Source organism: Lepidochelys olivacea, assembly GCF_965140295.1.
Source record: "Lepidochelys olivacea isolate rLepOli2 genome assembly, chromosome: 13".
Lineage (NCBI taxonomy): Eukaryota > Metazoa > Chordata > Testudines > Cheloniidae > Lepidochelys > Lepidochelys olivacea.
In genome coordinates, this window is record NC_140423.1 from 1806479 (window position 1) to 1825862 (window position 19384).

Consider the following 19384-nt stretch of genomic DNA (forward strand, 5'->3'; position numbering starts at 1 on the left):
GCCGGTAGGAGAGGGACGGTGGAGCCACGAAGCGGGGAGGTGCCTGGTTCTTAGGGAGAACTGGGATCCCGGGAAGCAGGCGAGGCTGGGGTGACCAGATGCCCCGATTTTATAGGGACACTCCTGATATTTGGGGCTTTTTCTTATATAGTCTCCTATTACCCCCACCCCGTTCTGATTTTTCACCCTTGCTGTCTGGTCACCCTAGGCGAGGCCCGCCTCACTGACAGCCACCTCCCTTTCAACCGGGCCCCTGGGCCAGCGCTGGCCGTTTGGCATTGAATTCAGGATCATCTTACAACCCAACAGCGGGAACCCTGCCTGTGCGGAGGGGCCCTGGCCTGCTGGGTGTTTGCGCCCCACGCTCTCCTGCGGGGGTGGTTTCTGGGGGTGGATGTTCACTCTGGGGGGCCGTGCTGGGCCGGGGGAAGCTCCAGGCTAGGGGTCCGGGGAGGGCCCTTTCGTGTAAGCAAGTGTCAGCCCACTTCCCGCCCCAGGAGTGCAGAACCCCTGTGCCAGGCGCCCAGCAGCAGGGGAGGTTTCTGTTCCTGGGAACGGCCGAGCTGGCCGGCGCCCCAGGGCGCTCGGCCTCCCGTCTGCCCCACAGCCGGGGGAGCGGGGCACGGGCTGAGTTTTCGGAACAGGGGCCAGGGCAGACCCTGAGCGAGGCGTTGGGCGCCGGCCCCGAGAGCGGGTCCCAGCGGGGACAGCTGTCAGCGCCCCCCCGCCGCCAGCGTGCTCGCCTCCCAGGTGCCACCAGGCGGCCCCCTCGCCGGGGCTCGGCGGAGCCGGGCAGGCAGGAACTGCGCTCGCCCGGCGGCCGCCCGGGGAGCCCTTTGCGCAGCCACGAGCCGGGGCCGGCGGCCGCCCGGGGAGCCCTTTGCGCAGCCACGAGCCGGGGCCGGCGGCCGCCCGGGGAGCCCTTTGCGCAGCCACGAGCCGGGGCCGGCGGGCGGGCGGCCGGGCAGGGCCGCGCCGGGCCGGGGCGGGCGAGCCGGCAGCAGGGCCGCGGAGCCGCCGGTCGCCCAGGTACAGCCTGGGCCGCCGGGCTGGGGAGCTCGGGGGCCTGGCCCCCGTTCGCCAGGGCGACGCAGCCCCAGCCGGGCCCCGGGGCGGGGCTGGTTCGGGGGCGCCCCCAGGCTCGCTGCAGCCTTTCCGCCCCGGGCGCAGAGGGCGCGCCCCCGCCCCGGGTTCCCTGCCTAGGCTTGGCCGGGGCCCGGCAGCTCGCCCCGGGAGAACCGGCGCCCGCCTGGGCTGGGGGCGAGGCCAGCGGCCACCCGGGACCCGACTGGCAAGGAGGCCTCCCCAGCACTGCCCCCGCCCCCCCCGTTGGCCCCCTCTCCGTTTGCACGGGCCCCAGGGAAGCGCGTCTCTGCATCACTGGAAAGGCTGTCAGGCCCCGATTCTGCAGCGAGCTCCGCCTGGGCAGGGGCCGGGGCGCCCCACTGGCGCCCCCAGCCCGTCCCCGCCGAGATGCGGGGGCAGGAGCGCAGCCCGTGTCCTGAAACCCGCACGCCGGGGATTGCGCCCAGGTCATCGCAGGTGGCTGTCAGTGAAGTGGGGCTGGCTAGTGAATGCCCGGCTCTCTGGGCTTTTGCAGGGTGTCTGGTCTCTCGCCCATCGGCCGCGATGCTCCAGCCCTTACAACGCGTCTTGGGAGCAGCTGGGGCGTTCCCCGGGAGGCCCTTGTCCTGGGCTGCTGGCTCCGAGGGCCGAGCTCGCCTGTCCACCCGGGGCCCGGGCGAGCGGGACAGGGGCCTGGCGGACTTCAGCGCCCGGCTGGCAGCGGGGCCAACGCTGCGGCACTTCTTAAGAAACGCGTCCCCAGCTCAGGGAACTCGCCATCAGCTGGAGGAGCCGGAGGAGCCAGCGCCCTATCTCACCTCCAGCATCCTGGAGGAAGCCAGGAGGAAAGGTCAGTGTTACTGCCCTGTCTGCGCCCCTTCTCGGCCCCACTCACCCCTTTCCTCAGGGCTGCCTCACACCTGTTCATTGCACCAGCTGTCTGGTTCTCCCGTGCGCCTGTCCCCACATCCTGGGCGTTGTGACAGGCCTCGGTCGTGCCAGAGTCCAGCCGTCAGTGACCTAGAGCTAGGCTGTCATCGGGGGCTAGCAAGTCTCGCCCTGCGAACCAGTGACCGATGGGCTAGCGTAATCAGTCCCAGGGCTAGGCAGCGCTGAGACTCGCTGGGAAGTGCCCAGCCAGGGGCTGTTCTGCTCATTTCTTTGTCTGGAATTAGGAAAATGTGACTGCCCTTTCCCCTGTGTCTTGGGGTGGAAGGAGCCAGCGTGGAGGGTGAGGCGATTGGTGTGCTGTCTGCGTGAATCTGAGCCCAGGTGGGAGAGCAGCGGGTTGGCTGTGAGAGGCACAAGGCAGAGCCAAATGTGACAGACGGGCTGAGTGATGGGATCCCGTCTCCCTCCAGCATCTGGCCCCAGAAGCTGCTGCCTCTGTGCAGCCAACCACTTTATGCCTGTCAGTCAGGTGGAAGGGGCTCGTGTGTTCAGGGCTGCAGGTCCAGGCCCAACTGGGGCCTGAGCACACGTGGCCAGTTTGTTACATCCTTGGCCTCCTCGCCATTCCAGCAGGATTTCCATCCTCACTAAGCCACTGTCATTAGGCTACGTTGGCTCTCTGGGTTCATGCAGCGCACCCAGGTTAGGGTACAACTTGTCTGAATCTTTCGGCAGACCACTGAGCGGGTTTGCCCAATGGGTGAGTCTCCGAACGCCCCCTGCAATCAGCAGGGACAGGTGCAGCCTTGCTTTGCCTGCTCTGCGGGGTCAGGATTTGGAGAGTTTATCATAGAATACCAGGGTTGGAAGGGACCTCAGGACGTCATCTAGTCCAACCCCCTGCTCAAAGCAGGACCAATCCCCAATTTTTGCCCCAGATCCCAAATGGCCCCCTCAAGGATTGAACTCTCAACCCTGGGTTTAGCAGGCCAGTGCTCAAACCACTGAGGTATCCCTCCCCTCAAGGAGGAAGTGCAAATATTAATAGCTGTCCCCAGCCTGAATGGCTGAATGGCTACAGAACTTTGGGCAAGGAAACTGGAGCTGAACCCTCCCCTCTCTGTCCCGGTCATGACCGGGAGCTGCCTTCTGTTTAATTGCAGTGTATTTGGAGACCTATGGCTGCCAAATGAACGTTAATGACACCGAGATTGCCTGGGCCATCCTACAGAAGAGTGGCTACCTGAGGACACGCCAGCTGGAGGAGGTATGGCACTGTGCTAGCTATCCTGACATCCAGGGTCTGCACAAGGACTTGCTATGGTGCTGCACCATGAACCCCTGGGGCCAAGTCTCCCAGCATGGGTCGAGAAGCACTTTACATGAAGGGTCTGATCCTGTGAGATGCTGAGGTACCCTCAGTGGGGTCTCCTCTGCAGAGCACCCTGCCGGTTCAAGTGCTAACTCTGTGGGAAGCCCTGCTCGGCAGCGGGAATGGAACGATGTGCCGGGCACAATAATAAAGCTTGATTTATATTTTTTAACTGTTGCGTCTGTCCTGGCTGCGAAGGGGAGTGGGCCCAGCGTGAAGCAGGTGGCCGGGCTATCGCTCATCCATTCAGTGGAGCACGCTGCCTGTTTTCCGTTATGCTTTTTCTCCGCTCTGTTTCCTGGATCCCTGGGTGGAGTCGTAGCAATCGCTGACCTAGCTGGTAGCTGTGATGCTGGTGGTGCCTGGGTTCCAGCTTGCGTGGAGACCTGATCTTCCTTCTCTCATTTCTGCTGTCTTCTCCACTGTAGGCGGACGTGATTCTCCTGGTCACCTGCTCTGTCAGGTAAGGAACTTTGCTTTCTTAGAAAGGGTTATTTGGAAACCGTGGAGGGTGAATGTCCCTGGGTGTTGGAGATCAGAGCCAGGAGCTTGGAGACCTGGAACTGCCCACCTAAAGAGCTGGACTGACCTTATTACGGTGCTAGCCTTGTGGCACGTCAGCATTCCCCGTCGTGGTCACCCTGGTCTCTGCTGTCGCGCAGGCCCGAAGTGAGCATGAAATGGCAGGAGAGAGATCACTTCATCGTTGCCTGTTAGGTTCACTCCCTCTGGGGCACCTGGCATTGGCCAGTGTTGGCAGACAGGATGCTGGGCTGGATGGACCCTTGGTCTGACCCAGCCTGGCCGCTCTTATGTTCTTAACATAACGGGTGTCCCTGTGACGACTGCCATCCTGGCTGACACGCTGGCGACTGAACCAAGGAGCTCCCGAGCTAGAAGTCGAGTTGCTACAGTCTGAGCTAAAGAGAGAAGGTTCTGTAGGTGGGACCTGTGACAACTCTTCTCCTCTGCCAATCAGTAACGAGAGGGCCCCACAACACACACTCACCAGCAGAGACACTTAAAGCAGCCTTCTACAGGAGGAAGCCACTTTCTTTTTACTACTTAATCTGCATCTGTTTTTGCTTCTCTGCTTCTCGCCTCTTTTCTCCATCTCCTCCTCTCGTCACAATAGCTCGTGGGATGTAAGTGCTTGTGGTAAAATTGCATGCGGTTTCTGAATGCATCGCAGAATGCTGATTGTCAGCTGGGATGCAGTTTGTGTCACCAGTAAAGTCCGATTTTTCCTCTGAAAGACCTCAGTCTCGCTGATTCAGAAGAATTTCCGCCGTGTCGCTGCGGCCTACTGGCAATACCTGTACAAGCAAACAAAACAGCACGTGGTGATGCGGTGCCGAAATAATGCCGTCTGTGCGCTGTAACCGTGCCCACCCTGCACAACGGGCCCAGGCCATGGCACTCCGTCCCTACAAGTATCCTCCTTCATTTTCGTGGGGTCAGAATGGGGAAAAATTGGAAAGGGTTCTGGAAAGAACAACAAGAAGAGTCTGAGGTCTGGAAAACAGGCCTTCTAATGAGTGATTTAAGAAGCTCCTCAGTTTATTTATTGTATCCAAGAGCGGGTACGGGGTGCTTTCGTCGTGGTACGTCCCACGTAACCCACATGGAGAAGCGGTTTCTGATAGCAGATGGCTCTCTAATCTAGCAAAACAAAACCTCATGAGTTTCAATGGTTGGAAGATGAAGCTGGACACATTGGGCCTAGAGAGATGGTGCAGGCTTTTACCAGGGGTGCGGGATTAACCATCAGAACAACTGACCTGGGCATGTGCTGGGGTCTTGGTTTCTCGGATGCCCTAAGTCAGGACTGGATATTTGCCCAGTAGATCTGTTCCAGCTCAGCGCATGCTGCAGGCTGGATGCCAAGGGCACAGGTGAGGTTCTCTGGCCCATGTGACAGGCCAGCTAATCGAAAGGGTCCCTGTGGCCTAATCTAGGGCTCCGGGGTGTGATTACAGTGGACGAGGTTCAGGGTCCAGGCTGCGGAGATGGGGGCTGAGCTCTTTCCCTGGCCGTGTCACACGTGGGTGTGTCACTCGGCAGCCAGGTGCCTTGTTTGTGGAAGGAGGCTGATAACCTTCCCTGCCTCTAGTTCCCAGTGTTCAACCAGTGCCTGGGGCCCGTGGCTGGACGGAGCATGGGAAGAGCCGTAGGCGTCACTCACTGCCGTTTCTCATGGCTCCCCAGGGAGAAGGCTGAGCAGGCGATCTGGAACCGCCTGCGGCACCTCACGGCTCTGAAATCCAAGCGGCTGCGGTCCCAGGCACCTCTCCGCATCGGGATTCTAGGTACGTGGCCGTATGTACAGAGTTCCCGCGTGGCCATGGCAAGAGGTGGGTGGGGGTTACATCCACTGTCGAGGGGACAAAAAGCTACATCCCAGGATGCTGGCTTCATGGGGCACTGAGCCTTCTCTGACGGGGAAGAGCCAGCTGTGGGGGGCGGGAGGGTGTGAGGGTGAGGGGCCTCTCGACACTGACCATTCTCCTCTGGCCGCAGGCTGCATGGCTGAGAGGCTGAGGGAGGAGATCCTGCACAAGGAGAAGCTGGTGGATATCGTGGCAGGCCCTGATGCTTACCGTGACCTGCCCCGGCTGCTGACTGTGGCCGAATCGGGCCAGCAGGCTGCCAACGTCCTGCTCTCCTTAGACGAGACGTATGCAGATGTCCTGCCTGTCCAGACCAGCCCGGATGCCACCTCTGCGTTTGTGTAAGAGCCGAGGAGTCTCTCTCTCCCACCTGCCCTGCTCTGCAGGGCTCTGATTTCTGAGGGTCTTGGGGAAACAGACGTGAGAGATTGCAGAGACCTGTCAGCTCGTCTCTGTACCGTGCTCGTCCCTGGCGACGTGGACCCAGGCCATCACCCAGCTGATGCAAGCCTGTTGTACAGTCGCTCCTGCTTTATCCCCAGTGATCGGACTCCCACCCGCCCTGGTGAGGCTGCCCGACAGTTCTGACTGTCAGGGAGCTTTTCCAAATAGCCAGCCTTGGTTTCCCTTCCAGTGCTTGGTCCCACTACCCCAGCACCACTCCAGGCGATTCCCCTGCCTCTGATATTTGCACTTCTCCCAGGTGGGCGGCTGCCTCGCCCTCCCTGCCCGGTCCTGGGCACCCAAGTTGTGCGTATTTTATCCTGCCTTGTACATCGCTCCTTCCAGGGCAGTGACCCCCTTTCTGATACGGAGCCGCCCAGCTGTGAAGCCATGTCCTAGGTGTGGATGTGCCGTCGGGGTACAGACGGGGTGGTTACCACCCTGCCCTGGGAGGGAGGGAGGAAGATGTGGGCACCTCCCGTGTGGCGCAGGTTTGCCCAGAGGCAGTGGGTCCGCGTGGTGAGCGTGCTCAGCCAGTGGCTTTCCTAGCGTGACCGTCGCCCGTTCTTTGGCGTGTCCCCTCCGCAGATCGATCATGCGCGGCTGTGACAACATGTGTAGCTACTGCATCGTCCCCTTCACCCGCGGCCGCGAGAGGAGCCGGCCCGTGGCCTCCATCCTGCGGGAAGTGCAGATGCTGTCTGATCAGGTGCGCTGCCCTTTGCACCCTGCCCGGACCAGCCCCGGGGCAGTGGGAGCTCTTGGGGCAGGCTGCTTGGCAGCGCTGATCTTTGCGCCAGCAGCCCCAAGCGCCGCACTGAGCCAAGCCCCCGGAGGCGTGTGGTGACCAGCCCCGCTCGGGGATCAGTGGCGAGTGCTCACTGGGGCTGGTTCTTTAGATAAACATAGAGCCATGGCTCTCCCTACGGGACAGCCCAGAAGGGAGTGACCAAAGGCGGTTCCCTGTCCCCCCTACAGGGCGGGGCCCTTGGGCCTGGGCAGTGAGAGCGGGGCTGGCTGCAGAGCAGAGGATCTGGGACCAGCTGGCTCAGGGAGTTGTGCTGTGATGGGGTACGGAGGCAGTCACCTCTTCAAATCCAGCCCAGGCCGGTGGCGCCCCCGAATCCTTCCCATCTGTTCGATGGCCCATGGGAACAGGTTGGATGGTCCCCGGCTTGTTCCGGGTGCAGAGCCGTCTACGTCACAAAACCTCCCTCCCGGTCTGTGCTCCTGTAGGCTGGACGGTCTTGGCCGAGAGGCCAAGGCTTGACAAGGCCGTGGAGAGGGAGCTGCCCCTTGGCCCTCGAGGGCATCACACCGGCAGGGCGGTGAGCTCGTCCTGCTGCTCCCAGGGCTCTGGCAGGTCTGTGCGTGAAGTGCAGGCGTCGGCCCCCGCCCCTTCCCACCAGCGCACCAAACCTGCCCCCTTGGCGATGGCTTTGCAAAGCTGGGGTTTTTCCGGAGGCTTGTCTTGGTTTGCTGGCTAGGCTTATATTTCCCTTTTGACTCGTCTTGACGGCTCCACAGGGGGTGAAAGAAGTGACCCTCCTGGGTCAAAACGTCAATAGCTTCCGAGACACCTCCGAGGTCCAGTTCCGTTCGGCAGCCGCTCCTGGCCTGAGCCGCGGCTTTAGCACCATCTACAAGGCTAAAGAGGGGGGCTTGCGCTTCACACATCTGCTGGATCAGGTCTCCAGAGTCGACCCGGAAATGCGGATCCGTTTCACCTCCCCGCACCCCAAGGACTTTCCTGACGAGGTGCGTGTGAAGGGACTGCCCGGATCCCTCCCTGTGGAGCACACAGCTGCGGGATTTCACCTCCTCGCCATGGGAGCTGCAGCTCCCCTCAAAGGGAGCCAGGCTGAGATCATCCCCAGCGGCTGATGCCGAGCGGGAACTGTGTCTTTGCAATTGCTGTTTGCTCCCCGTTGCTTAGGGAGGTTGTTCCCTTTATCTGGGCCAGAGCAGTGTGCAGCTTGGCAGCTCTGTGACCACCGGTCCGCTCTCCTCTCGGCAGGTCCTGCAACTCATCCAGGAGAGGCGCAACATCTGCAAACAGCTCCACCTCCCGGCCCAGAGCGGGAGCTCCCGAATCCTGGAGGCCATGAGGCGAGGGTGAGTCTGACTGAGGGGACGCGTTCCCCTCCTGGCTGCACTGCAGCCTGCCCCTCGGCTCGGAGATGGGGGAGCGGGAGCCTTCCAGGGCCGCCGACTCGGCCAGACGCAGCTTGAGGAGCCGCATGGCTGTTGGCGTGTGTAATGACTGTGCGTTGGCCAGGCAGGCGTGGGATGGCAGCAAAGGCTAGTTCAGAGGCCCGGGGGAACATTTTGCCTGTCAGTTTAACGACCCCCCCCCCGACATTTTGGGGGGGGGGATTCCGGCAGCGCCTCTCCGGCTCTGTCTGAGTCTCAGTCCTGACGTGGCGAACACGCCTTGCAGTCACGCCTCTCCAAGCAGTGTTCACTTCCGTCGGCCAGATTTTGTTCCATGCCCTTTTGGTTCTGCCTCAGCACCTCCCCTCGCAGTGTTTGCAAAGGCCGGTGCCCCCCTCTGTGTGGCCCCCAAGCGTTTGCAGGGCTGTGGTAATGGTGCCTTGAGCTTTGTCATGGGCGTGTCGCCCGCCTGGCCCAGTGCGGCAGGGAGGGAGATGGAGGAGTCGCAATCACCCGCTCCATTCCTCTTGAGCTTCGGGTCCAGCCAGAGGAATCCCCGGGTTTGGGGGAGACCCTGCAGATGCTGCTTTTGTTTCCTGTCTCCCTGATGACATCAGAGCTTCATAACCAACCCGTCCTTGTGCGTTTCCTGACAGCTACACAAGAGAAGCGTATTTAGAGCTCATACAGCATGTGCGGGATTCCATACCAGGTAAGGGTTTCCTTTCGCCTGGACCTGACCTGTCTGTGTCTCACTTCCCCTGCTAGAATCCCTCGCTCATCCTCACACATGGGCAGCAGTGCTGGGATTGGCTAGATCAAGGTTTGGGCTTTGCATTTGAAGGGGCCCAAGGGAAGAACCAGGATGTTCCTCCAAATGAAACGAGATCAGCGGGGTGGCCTGCCCGACCCTCACCCTCTCCTCATGGCAGTGACTGTGCACCCAAAGCCAGCCCCTGGCCTCGCTCTGTCCTTATGCATGCTGGGAAAGGGTCCTGGCAGGTAGGGCTGATGGGGAATAAAGCTGCTCACAGCTGCCCTGGGTATTCCCTTCTTCTCTGTGCTTTGTGGGGCGAAGGGTCCACTCCCTGGCTGTGTAACCGTGTGCCTCTCGGTGCCAGGAGTGAGTCTCAGCAGCGATTTCATCGCTGGCTTCTGCAGCGAGACCGAGGGCGATCACCAGCAGACAGTGTCTTTGCTCAGGCAAGTCCGCTACAACGTGGGTTTCCTCTTTGCCTACAGCATGAGGCAGGTGAGTGCGGGGCCTGGGGGAGAAGCCTCCGTTGTCCCTCGCGTGGTCATCCTGGTCCGTGTCAGCTCTTGTCTGTTTCCCCCTCCCTCCCCTCAAGCGAATGGCAGTGACGGTGTTACTGAGCCCCAGTCTCTTGGACAGCACCGTGCACGTGAATGGCTTGTGTGCAGTCCCACTGTCAGCATCCGTGGGGCTGTGCTGCCCAAGTGAGGATGTTCCCAGCCCACGGGGATTATGGCTGTGGAGCATGAGCTGATACAGTCCAGCTCAGCGAAGCAGCCCGTGGGGCAGCCTTTCCCGGAAGCAATTTGTGCCCTTGCTCAGCGCAGTCCACGTGCGAAACGCCATGTGAGCATCCAGGCTGCCAGCTGGGGGAGCTGGTTTTGCAGCCCAGTTTGCACCCCAGCATGAGGTGTGGCCCCCGAGCTGAGCCTCGGGGGCTGATCGCAGCACATTTGGCTTTGCTGGAGGGGAATTTTGCAGATGCAGTGCGTAGCCAGGTATCAGCCCTCTGCACGTGGAACTGGTCGGCTTTTGGCAGAAGAGGCAGGAGGTCTCCTGGCGGCTGTCCCAGGAGTGCCAGGTGGTGGGAAAGAAGGCGGGAGGTCAGCAGTGGCTGAAGGGGACAAAGGAAGATAAATCTCCTCCTCGGGGTGGGAGTTAACTGGCCACCTGTGCAAAGTTTTTTCCTGGTTTGAGTGGCATCTGAGCCCCGCTGGCTCAGACAGGACAGGGCTCCTACCCCTGGCAACCTGGCCGAGAAAGGGCTTTTAATCTGTTTATTGTTTCAGAAAACCCGGGCTTATCACCGGCTGCAGGACGACGTACCGGCTGAGGTGAAGCGAAGGCGGCTGGAGGAACTCATCTCCGTCTTCCGGGAGGAGGCCACCAGGGCGAACGGGGCCATGGTGGGCCGGTCGCAGCTCGTGCTGGTGGAGGGGGTGAGTGGAACTTTAACACCACGCTGGGTCTGCTTTCCACCCCCGGCCCAAGAGGCTCTGAAGCCATTCGACCTCCCCAGCACATACGCCCTCGAGTCCAGGGCCAGCGATACGTACCTAAAGAAGTGCCCTGCTCTTCAGAAGGGCAGAGCAAAGTACTTAGAAGCACCCATTAAAAATCAGGCCACTTTTCTGTAGGGACATAACTCCATGCACTTGGTTTGGAAAATCTTGGCTTTGGGGAGGTCGTGAAATAGGACTTTTGGCAGGCTGCAGAAGAATTCTTTCAGGGTGTGGCTGCAGGGGATGCTTGTCAGGTGACAAGAGCCCAGACTGGAGGAGTTGGTATAATATGTCTGTCCGTTGGATGCGTTACAGACAGATGTGAAGACAGGGTCCCTGCCCTGAAGAGTTGACAGTCCCGCTGGGGGTGGGGTTTAGACATAGAATCATAGAATATCAGGGTTGGAAGGGACCCCAGAAGGTCATCTAGTCCAACCCCCTGCTCAAAGCAGGACCAATTCCCAGTTAAATCATCCCAGCCAGGGCTTTGTCAAGCCTGACCTTAAAAACCTCTAAGGAAGGAGATTCTACCACCTCCCTAGGTAACGCATTCCAGTGTTTCACCACCCTCTTAGTGAAAAAGTTTTTCCTAATATCCAATCTAAACCTCCCCCACTGCAACATGTCTCAGGTTGGGCACCCACAATCAGTGGAGGCTTTTTGGCTGCCTCATCCTCGGTGTCCCTCTCCCAGCACAGCTGCTGCAGCCAGAGCTCTTGCTTAACGACACGGAAGGTGGATTTTAATACTGGCCGCAGCGCTCAACCCCCCGGGCAGTAGAGTCCAGCCGTGCGTCGAGGCTGATGCTGTGCAGATAACGCTCCCTGTCCCCCTCCCAGCCCAGCAAGCGCTCTGCCGCCCAGCTGTGCGGTCGGAACGACGGAAACATCAGAGTGGTCTTCCCCGACACGGAGATGGAGGACGGCACTGGCTCAGGGGCTCTGGTCAGAGCCCAGCCAGGGGACTATGTGCTGGTGAAGGTGAGGCTCGTGTGGCTCTCGTTTCCAGGAGGGAGCGGCGTTCAGGGGGGTGGTTTTCAAAGGGCCGGGGCCAGCTCTCCCTTTTTGCGTGTGCTTTTTTGCGCTTGCAAACCAAGAGTGAGCTCAAAGCTGAGCAGACGAGCTGCACTGCCGCCTGCCTGGTGCTGGGGGTGCTGCGGGTTCCCTCTCCCAGGGATTCTGGCATGGCTGGGAGCGCCCGCCACTGCGAGCGCTGCTGCCCGGCTCCCTGCGGTGCCTGGTGGGGTGAGGCTGGGAGTTCACACACGGCCTGTGCACTGTTCATTCCTGCCAGCTCCAGGGCTGGGACTCCAGCAGACGTCCTCCTTCAGCATTCCCTGTCGTGAATCTGTCTCTGACCAGCAGAGCTGGGCCATTGCCCTGCCCCACACAGCCGGCTCTCCTGACCTGCTCCCTACTGCAAGGGGGGGGCCGTCCCTCCCCCGCTCCCAGCTCGTCTAGTGACCATCCCATGCCGCTGCCTTTCAGATTACCTCCGCCAGCTCCCAGACCCTGAAGGGAGTTCTGCTTCGCCGCACCACCCTCAGAGAATCAGCAGCGCGCCTTTGACGCCGCACAAGGGGCAAGCGACTCTTCCCCGGGCCGGATGGGGGTGGAGATGGGCCTGGTGTTTACTCCCAGAGATGCCGTCTCAGCTGGAGCCGTGCAAACTCCTGAGCAAAAGGCGACGGACACGTGCGCCCGCGCCGCCCTGGGCAGAGCTGCTTGGAGTCCTTCGAGAATCGCCACAGCCAGGAAGTGTTTTGTTCCTGCTTTTCATTTGCTATCTTGGCTGCGCCTTCTTGGGCTTGGAGGCAGCTCACACACCACACCATCCTACTGGGCAATTTCACGGGGGTGCGGAGGCAGCCAGAGCCGCTTAGCTGGGAGATTATTCCCAGCAATCTGTGCCCAAGGAATTGTTAACGTCCATCGGAATCCCAGATTGACTTGGGAATTCCTCGCTGGTTCTCCGCTGGTTTGTGGGGCAGAGCAGGGTTTTGAAATCAAATCAATACCTGTACCTGTTAGGTGGGGCTGAGCTAATTCCTGCAGTGGGTCACAGGGCATAATGACCAGAAGGTGAGGACATTGATAAAAGATTCACACCGCCTATGAAATGTGTTGTGTTTTTAATTCTGTGGCAAGCTAAAAACTGTAGCGAACTTCGTATGGAAAATTCAACAGCTCATCTCCCTGTAAAGTAGGAAGGAATCGACCCTATAACTGGGCCCCACCTGAGAGCCCCAGGCTGGGCTGCAGGGAATTCAGAGCTCCGCGTCCCTGAGCTTGAGCCTGCACCATGCCGGAGTGTGGAATCACCTTGACAGGGCGGTGGAAGGGTGAGCGAGGGGCAGAGCCTCCACAGCTTCACTGGCCATGGGGCTAGGTCTGTGGTGGATCCCAGGGCCTGACCCACAGATGCTGCCAGCTGGAGGATGGGCAAATAATCTTCCTTCTCCCTCCAAATAATTGAGGCGCAAATCACAGAGGGGAATGTCCCAGAGTCCGTCCCGCATTCCTGCCCCCACGTTCTCTCTGCAGAAAGGGGCAGCCATGCCCCAGCTTCCAAACTCGGGGGGAGCAGCAGCAGTTTCCTCTCAGGGTTCTCAGGTTCTTTGCTTGCTGCATCTAAACAAACACCCCCCTCTCTCAACGAACCAAAACATGCTCTTTGCCTCATTTCCTCAGTGAAAAAGGAGGCAGACGGGCTGCCCTGGAGATGGGCTGGCTGTGGGCAGGAGTCCCACTAGGGCTGCTCGTCATGGAAGGGGATTGAACCCTCCTTTCCATGCAGGCTATGGCCTTTCCCCTCGGAGCAGAAGCACCTGCTCCCACGGCACTGAGCACTCCCACAAGGAGCGAGCCAGCCAGGAAGGTGCTGTCTCCCCGTCACGCTGGACACTGAGGTTCTTTGGCTGTAACTATGTGAAGAGGGGGTGAGCTGGGTGTATATCGTCTCTCCGCCCGCAGACGCTCAGCTCAGCGCCCAGCTTGGGTGCTTAGTGTTAAAGGCCTGGTGGGTGACCTTTGGGGCTTTAAAGCATTTAGGAGGCTTCCACGGTGACCCTTGGCAGCTGAGGCGGGCAGCACTACCCAGAGCAGCTGTTTCACCAGGCGCGGTTTGGGGTGTGTGATGGGAGCTCGGTATTCCTGGTAGCGGGTTTGCACGTTTCCTTCAGCTGTAACACGCCCCATACCTTGTCCCGTGTTGCTTCCCAGCAGTGGGAGCAGGCCGTAGGCTGCCGTCCCAGGGCAGCAGGCTCCCCCAGAGACTGGATCGTGGCCAACAAGTGATCTCGGTGCTTGCAACAGCCACAGGCATCGGGAGCCGGCGGCCAGCGGAGCTTCGAACACCTGGGTGGCGATTGCGGTGGCGGGGCTCAGTGTCGCCATCAGGCATACTTCAGGGGGGCCGACTCGGACGCGCAGAGCCAGGCCGGGAACAGATGGCCTGGTGTGCCGCACAGCTGGGGTGAGAACAAGGCTGGTAAAAGGAGGGACAGAGGCGGTGGGGAGCTGGAGTCGGTTCGCGTGACCTGGTGGTTAGAACCGGTTGTTAACCCGCTTCCCTGCAGGGGGCGCTGAGGCTTCGCTGGGCTCTGGCTGGGAAGTGATGTGATTCCTCCTCTGGCCACTGGGGGCGCTGTGCTGCGGGAGCCATGTGGGCTGCCCCCTGGCCCTGGGGCTCCCGCTGCTGCCGAGTGGGTCCCCGGCTGCTCTGCTGGGCCTGGGCTGCTCTGAGCCACTCTGCCTGTGAGCACCCCCCAACCTGCCCGCAGCCAGCCCTGCACCCCCTGCCCTGCCTGTAGCCACCCCCGCACCCCCTGCCCTGCCCGCAGCCAGCCCCTGCACCTCCTGCCCGCAGCCAGCCCCACACCCTCTTCCCTGCCGGCAGCCAGCCCCGCACCCCCTGCCTCCAGCCACCCCCTGCACCTCTTGCCCGCAGCCAGCTCTGCACCCCCTGCCTCCAGCCACCCCCTGCCCTGTCTCCAGCCCCCCCTGCACCCCCTGCCCGCAGCTACTCCCTGCCTCCAGCCACCCCCGCACCCAGCCCCTGTCTCCAGCCACCCCTGCACCTCCTGCCCACAGCCAGCCTATCTCCAGCCACCCCCTGCCCCGTATCCAGCCACCCCCACACCCCCTGCTTGCAGCTAGTCCCTGCCTCCAGCCACCCCCTGTCCTGCCCACACCAGCCCCTGCCTCCAGCCACCCCCACACCCCCTGCCCTACCCGCAGCCAGTCCCACACCCCCTGCCTCCAGCTGGCCCTGCCCCATGCCCCTGTCTACAGCTGGCCCCACGTCCACTGGTGTCCTGCAGTTCCCAGGGCAGTAACCCTGCACACCTGCTTCAAGGAGGGGGGCAGGGAGCAGCTGGGACCCACATGTGCACACCCTAGGGTGACCAGACAGCAAGTGTGAAAAATCAGGACAGGGGTGGGGGTTAATAGGAGCCTATATAAGAAAAAGACCCAAAACCGGGACATCTGGTCCCCCTAGCACAGCCCCAAGGAGTGGCAGGGCCCCACACATGGGAAACGGAGCTCATTTCTAGCTCAGGCCCATCTTTTTAAAAAAGAGCTTTCGGCAGAGTTAACACACACCCCCATATTTTCCCGGACAGGTCAGGCTTTTTGGTTCTTAAATCGCCATCCGGGAGGAATTTTTAAATATTAAAAATTCCTCCCGGGAACATACGGACGTATGGTAACCCTGTGGGTGCAAAAAATACATACTGGGGCACATCCCTTACATCAGAACTTTTTATAGGGAACCGGTTGTTAAGATTGTGCCAGCTCATCACTGGATAGAGGACAAGACCCCGTCCCTGTACTCACGCCAAGGGACAGCGAAGATACTTGTCTCTTCAGACAATGGTAACTTCTGACACATCTGAGCTGGAGGGCGGACAAACCATAACCAGCATCATCTGAAGCGAGGGAGGTTCAGGTTAGATGTTAGGAGAAACTTTCTAACTTTGAGGGCGGTTAAACTCTGGAATTGGCTTCCAAGGGAGGTTGTGGAATCCTGTCACTGAAAGTTTTTCAGAACAGGTTGGACAAACACCTGTCGGGGATGGTCTAGGTCAGCCATTCTCAACCAGCAGTCCGGCTGAAGCCCAGAATCTGCTCGCCAGTGTCCCGTTTTTCCCCCCCCTCGTCGGGAGTTGAAGCTGTGATCCCCTGGACTCGTGTGCGGCTGAAGCCCGGAGCCCACGGGCAGAGTTGAGGGGCACAGGGCTGTTGCCCCCCCCAAAAAATTGCAATGCAAGAACAGGATAGTACTGGGGACAGCTCTGGGGCTGGCAGCCCTCTGAGAACAGGGACCACAGAGGAGCCCTCTGGGCCCCCAGCCTCCAGCTACCCCCTACCTGCACCCTGAGCTACACACCCTGCCCGCACACAGCCCCCAGCTACCCCCCCCTGCCCGCATACAACCCCCAGCTACCCCCACACAGCTATCCCCCTGCCCGCACACAGCCCACAGCTATCCCCCTACCCACACACAGCCCCCAGCTACCCCCACAGCTATCCCCCTGCCCGCACACAGCCCCTAGCTGCACTCTGAGCTAACCCCCTGCCCGCACACGCCCCCCCACCCCCAGCTACCCCCCCTGCCCGCACCCTGAGCGACTCCCTGGGAGTAGCATTGGGGACAGCACCACTCCCTGCCCCCCCACCATGGCTCCGGGGCTGGCAGAGAACAGAGGAGCCTTCCGGGCACACAGCCCCTCGCTAGCCCCTCCTGCCCGTGCACAGCCCTTAGCTACCTCCTCCCTGAGCTAGCCCTCGCCTTGCACCCTGTGATGCCCCTGCCCACACACGGCCCCCTAGCTACAGCCTGCTTGCACCCTGAGCTTCCTGTGTGGGGGCGGGGGGGGGGAGCTCAGGGATCTCAGATAGCTGGTATCGAGGAATGGTGCAGGGAGGGGGTAGCGAGGCGATGTGTAGGGGGCAGGGGAGTAGCTCAGGGTGCAAGGAGGGGGTAGCTAGGGGGCGTGGGGGAGGGGCACCCTGAGCTGTTTTCCAGCCTTTTGCACTTAATGCATGGTGTGTGTTTGCGGGGGGGGGGGGCTACAGGCCCTCACGAAGGCCCTGCCAGCCCCACGGTGCTAGGGTTCAGGCTCGCTGGCTATGCTGAGCCTGCTCCAGTGAGTAAGTGCTACGCACTATAAGGGTGAAAAAAGCTGCCCTTGAATTCGCACATGAAGTGTTTTCCATTACAAGGGGTTTTCCTAACTGCCCGTGGCCTCTCGGCACATGTCGCGCGCAGGGCACTGACTTGCCGTGCAGAAACTGCTGGTATTGACCAGCTCATTGGGCTTCCCAGGCTCCGTTATACACGCGTGTGACACGCAGATGGATCCCCGTGCATGCCACCCCCCCCCCCCGCGTGTTTCCCAGCGCGCCTGACAGGCCCACCAGCGCTTTAGTGATGCCAGCCCATTGCTTTGTGGGCTGTTCTTCTTCTTCCAGCTGTTTGATTTAGCTCGTATTTTGTGTTATTTAAAGCTGGGGCCTGAGCCCCAAGGCGACATTAGTTGATATGTGTTTGGCAGATTCAGGAACATCAGTAAAACAATTAGCAGATGCTTTCGCAAGACTTTTTCCCCCTCAGTTGGCTGAAATTTGTAATAACCGGCCACTGCTCAAAGCTTTGCACATAATGGCCACAGCCTGACCTGCAGCAACGCGGGGCTGCGGCGAGTGATTACTTCAGGCCTCCTTTGCACTCCCCTAATCCTGGGCTGGTTCCCCCATTTCTTCCAAAGCTGCACAATTCAGTGGTGCAATTCTGTGATGCTGAGATGGAGCAATTTGTCTGGAGAAAAAGACAATGTCTCAAAGCTCAGGCCCTGTCTGGAGGGAGCCAGGTCTGGCCCACAGTAAGGGGAGGTTTCAGAGTAACAGCCGTGTTAGTCTGTATTCGCAAAAAGAAAAGGAGTACTTGTGGCACCTTAGAGACTAACCAATTTATTAGAGCATAAGCTTTCGTGAGCTACAGCTCACTTCCTCAGATGCATATCGTGGAAACTGCAGCAGGCTTTATATATACACAGAGAATATGAAACAATACCTCCTCCCACCCCACTGTCCTGCTGGTAATAGCTTATCTAAAGTGATCATCAGGTGGGCCATTTCCAGCACAAATCCAGGTTTTCTCACCCTCCACCCCCCCCACACAAATTCACTCTCCTGCTGGTGATAGCCCATCCAAAGTGACAACTCTTTACACAATGTGCATGACAATCAAGTTGGGCTATTTCCTGCACAAATGCAGGTTTTCTCACATCCCCACCCACTTCAGCTCTCTTCTCACCTTCCCAAACCTCAGGTCCCCCTCCCCCTGTCTTAGCAGGGCCCCTACCAGTCTCCTTCTAACTCTGCACCTGGACAACCCCACCCCCCCGTTTTGCAATCAGGGGGCTGCTATCGGCACACCCAGGCCGCTGCCCAGTGCAGCACATTGCTGGGAGAATGTTTGCCTGGCAAAATTGAGTGTGTGTGTGGGGTCATCTCAGGGCTGCCATCTTCTGCTGGGCCTGACCCACTCTCTTGTGCTTGGGCAGAGCGTTGTGCCGAGGGGCAGGCAGAGAATGTGTGAGCTGACACACACAGAGCACATCGAGGTCACCTCCTAACCCCGGGCCGGAGGCTTTACCCCTTCAACGCCTAGCAATGACTGTCCCTCTAGGTGTTTGCTCGGTGAGGTACAGGTGGGGCCTCAAGGCCTGTAAGACACTAGTTTAGCCAAACTCATCAAGGCAGAAGGCCCCAAAACCCTTAGCGTAACTGTACCCCAGAGTAACCCTAGCTCCTCAGCTACCCCACTGCGGCTGCAGTGACTGGACTGGTGGGAGGTATCACAAGGGGCTAGTTCAGTGGTCCCCAAACTTTTGAGGCTCATGCTCCCCTTTACCCCATCCACATGCCCTACCCGTTAGGCCAAGAGTGGGGCTGCGATTCGGGGAGGAGGAGACTCGGCCAGGGGTAAGGGGGCCGAGACTGTGACTGCAGCTGGGGATGGGGCCAAGGACAGAGCTGCGGCCAGGGGCTGAGGAGGCGGGAGCGGAGCCACAGCTGGGCCATGGTGGGGGGCTGGCAGCTAGGCCACCCGTGGGTGCAGAGTCACGCCGAGGCTGGGGCCATGGCCGGAGCAGAGCTCGGGGCGGGGCTGGGTCATGCTCCCTCCCTGTCCCCCATGGGGGCTGGCCTGGGCCCCACTGAAGATTCTGGTGTGCCTCCTTTGGGGGGCACGCCCCACAGTTTGGGGGGCCTCGGTGCTAGTTTCTAGCAGCTTAGGATATAATTAGTTAGGGACATCAGGAAAGTCTGCCCACAAGAATGGTAACTCACTGATGTTAATGCTAATAAGCTGGAAGTAACAGGATGAGTAACCTATGGGAGGGGGACACCCCAGCACTACAAAGAAGAGAACAGGGTGGAGGGAAGATGATTTAGTTGGGGATTGGCCCTGCTTTGAGCAGGGGGTTGGACTAGATGACCTCCTGAGGTCCCTTCCAACCCTGATCTTCTATGATTCTATGTATCCCCGCGGTGCTGCGAGCTGGGAGGTGTCACCCTGGGGAGATGTCAGGAGGACAACCCCTGGTGAGGGGATGCTGAGAACGAACACTGCAGGTTGTTTGGCAGGGGAAGGGGTAAGGCCGGGGATGCGCCGTGCTGCCTGCCTGGCTGGGGTGGAGTGTTTGGGAGTTTGATGGCTGTACTAATAAAACGATTACAATGATAGTGTGAGGGTTGCAGCCATGCACACCGGGACAGTAATTCTGATAACACTGGGCATGCTT

General features: G+C 60.1%; 1 protein-coding gene across 2 annotated transcripts; it reads left to right on the forward strand.

Moving 5' to 3' along the window:
- The first annotated feature begins 554 nt into the window (after nt 1–554).
- On the forward strand, nt 555–12685 carry CDK5RAP1 (CDK5RAP1 mitochondrial tRNA methylthiotransferase). Of its 2 annotated transcripts, none has more exons than XM_084646271.1 (14): nt 555–750; nt 1601–1915; nt 3120–3223; nt 3757–3791; nt 5537–5637; nt 5849–6059; nt 6751–6871; nt 7690–7920; nt 8180–8277; nt 8973–9028; nt 9438–9568; nt 10360–10509; nt 11412–11552; nt 12060–12685. In XM_084646271.1, the coding sequence occupies exons 2-14, from the start codon at nt 1630–1632 to the stop codon at nt 12138–12140; spliced, it is 1746 nt and encodes a 581-aa protein (XP_084502397.1). In that variant the 5' UTR covers nt 555–750; nt 1601–1629; the 3' UTR covers nt 12141–12685. The 2 variants fall into 2 exon arrangements, with proteins under 2 accessions (XP_084502397.1, XP_084502396.1); XM_084646270.1 differs by lacking the exon at nt 555–750 and adding an exon at nt 779–1029.
- The last annotated feature ends 6699 nt before the right edge of the window (nt 12686–19384 follow it).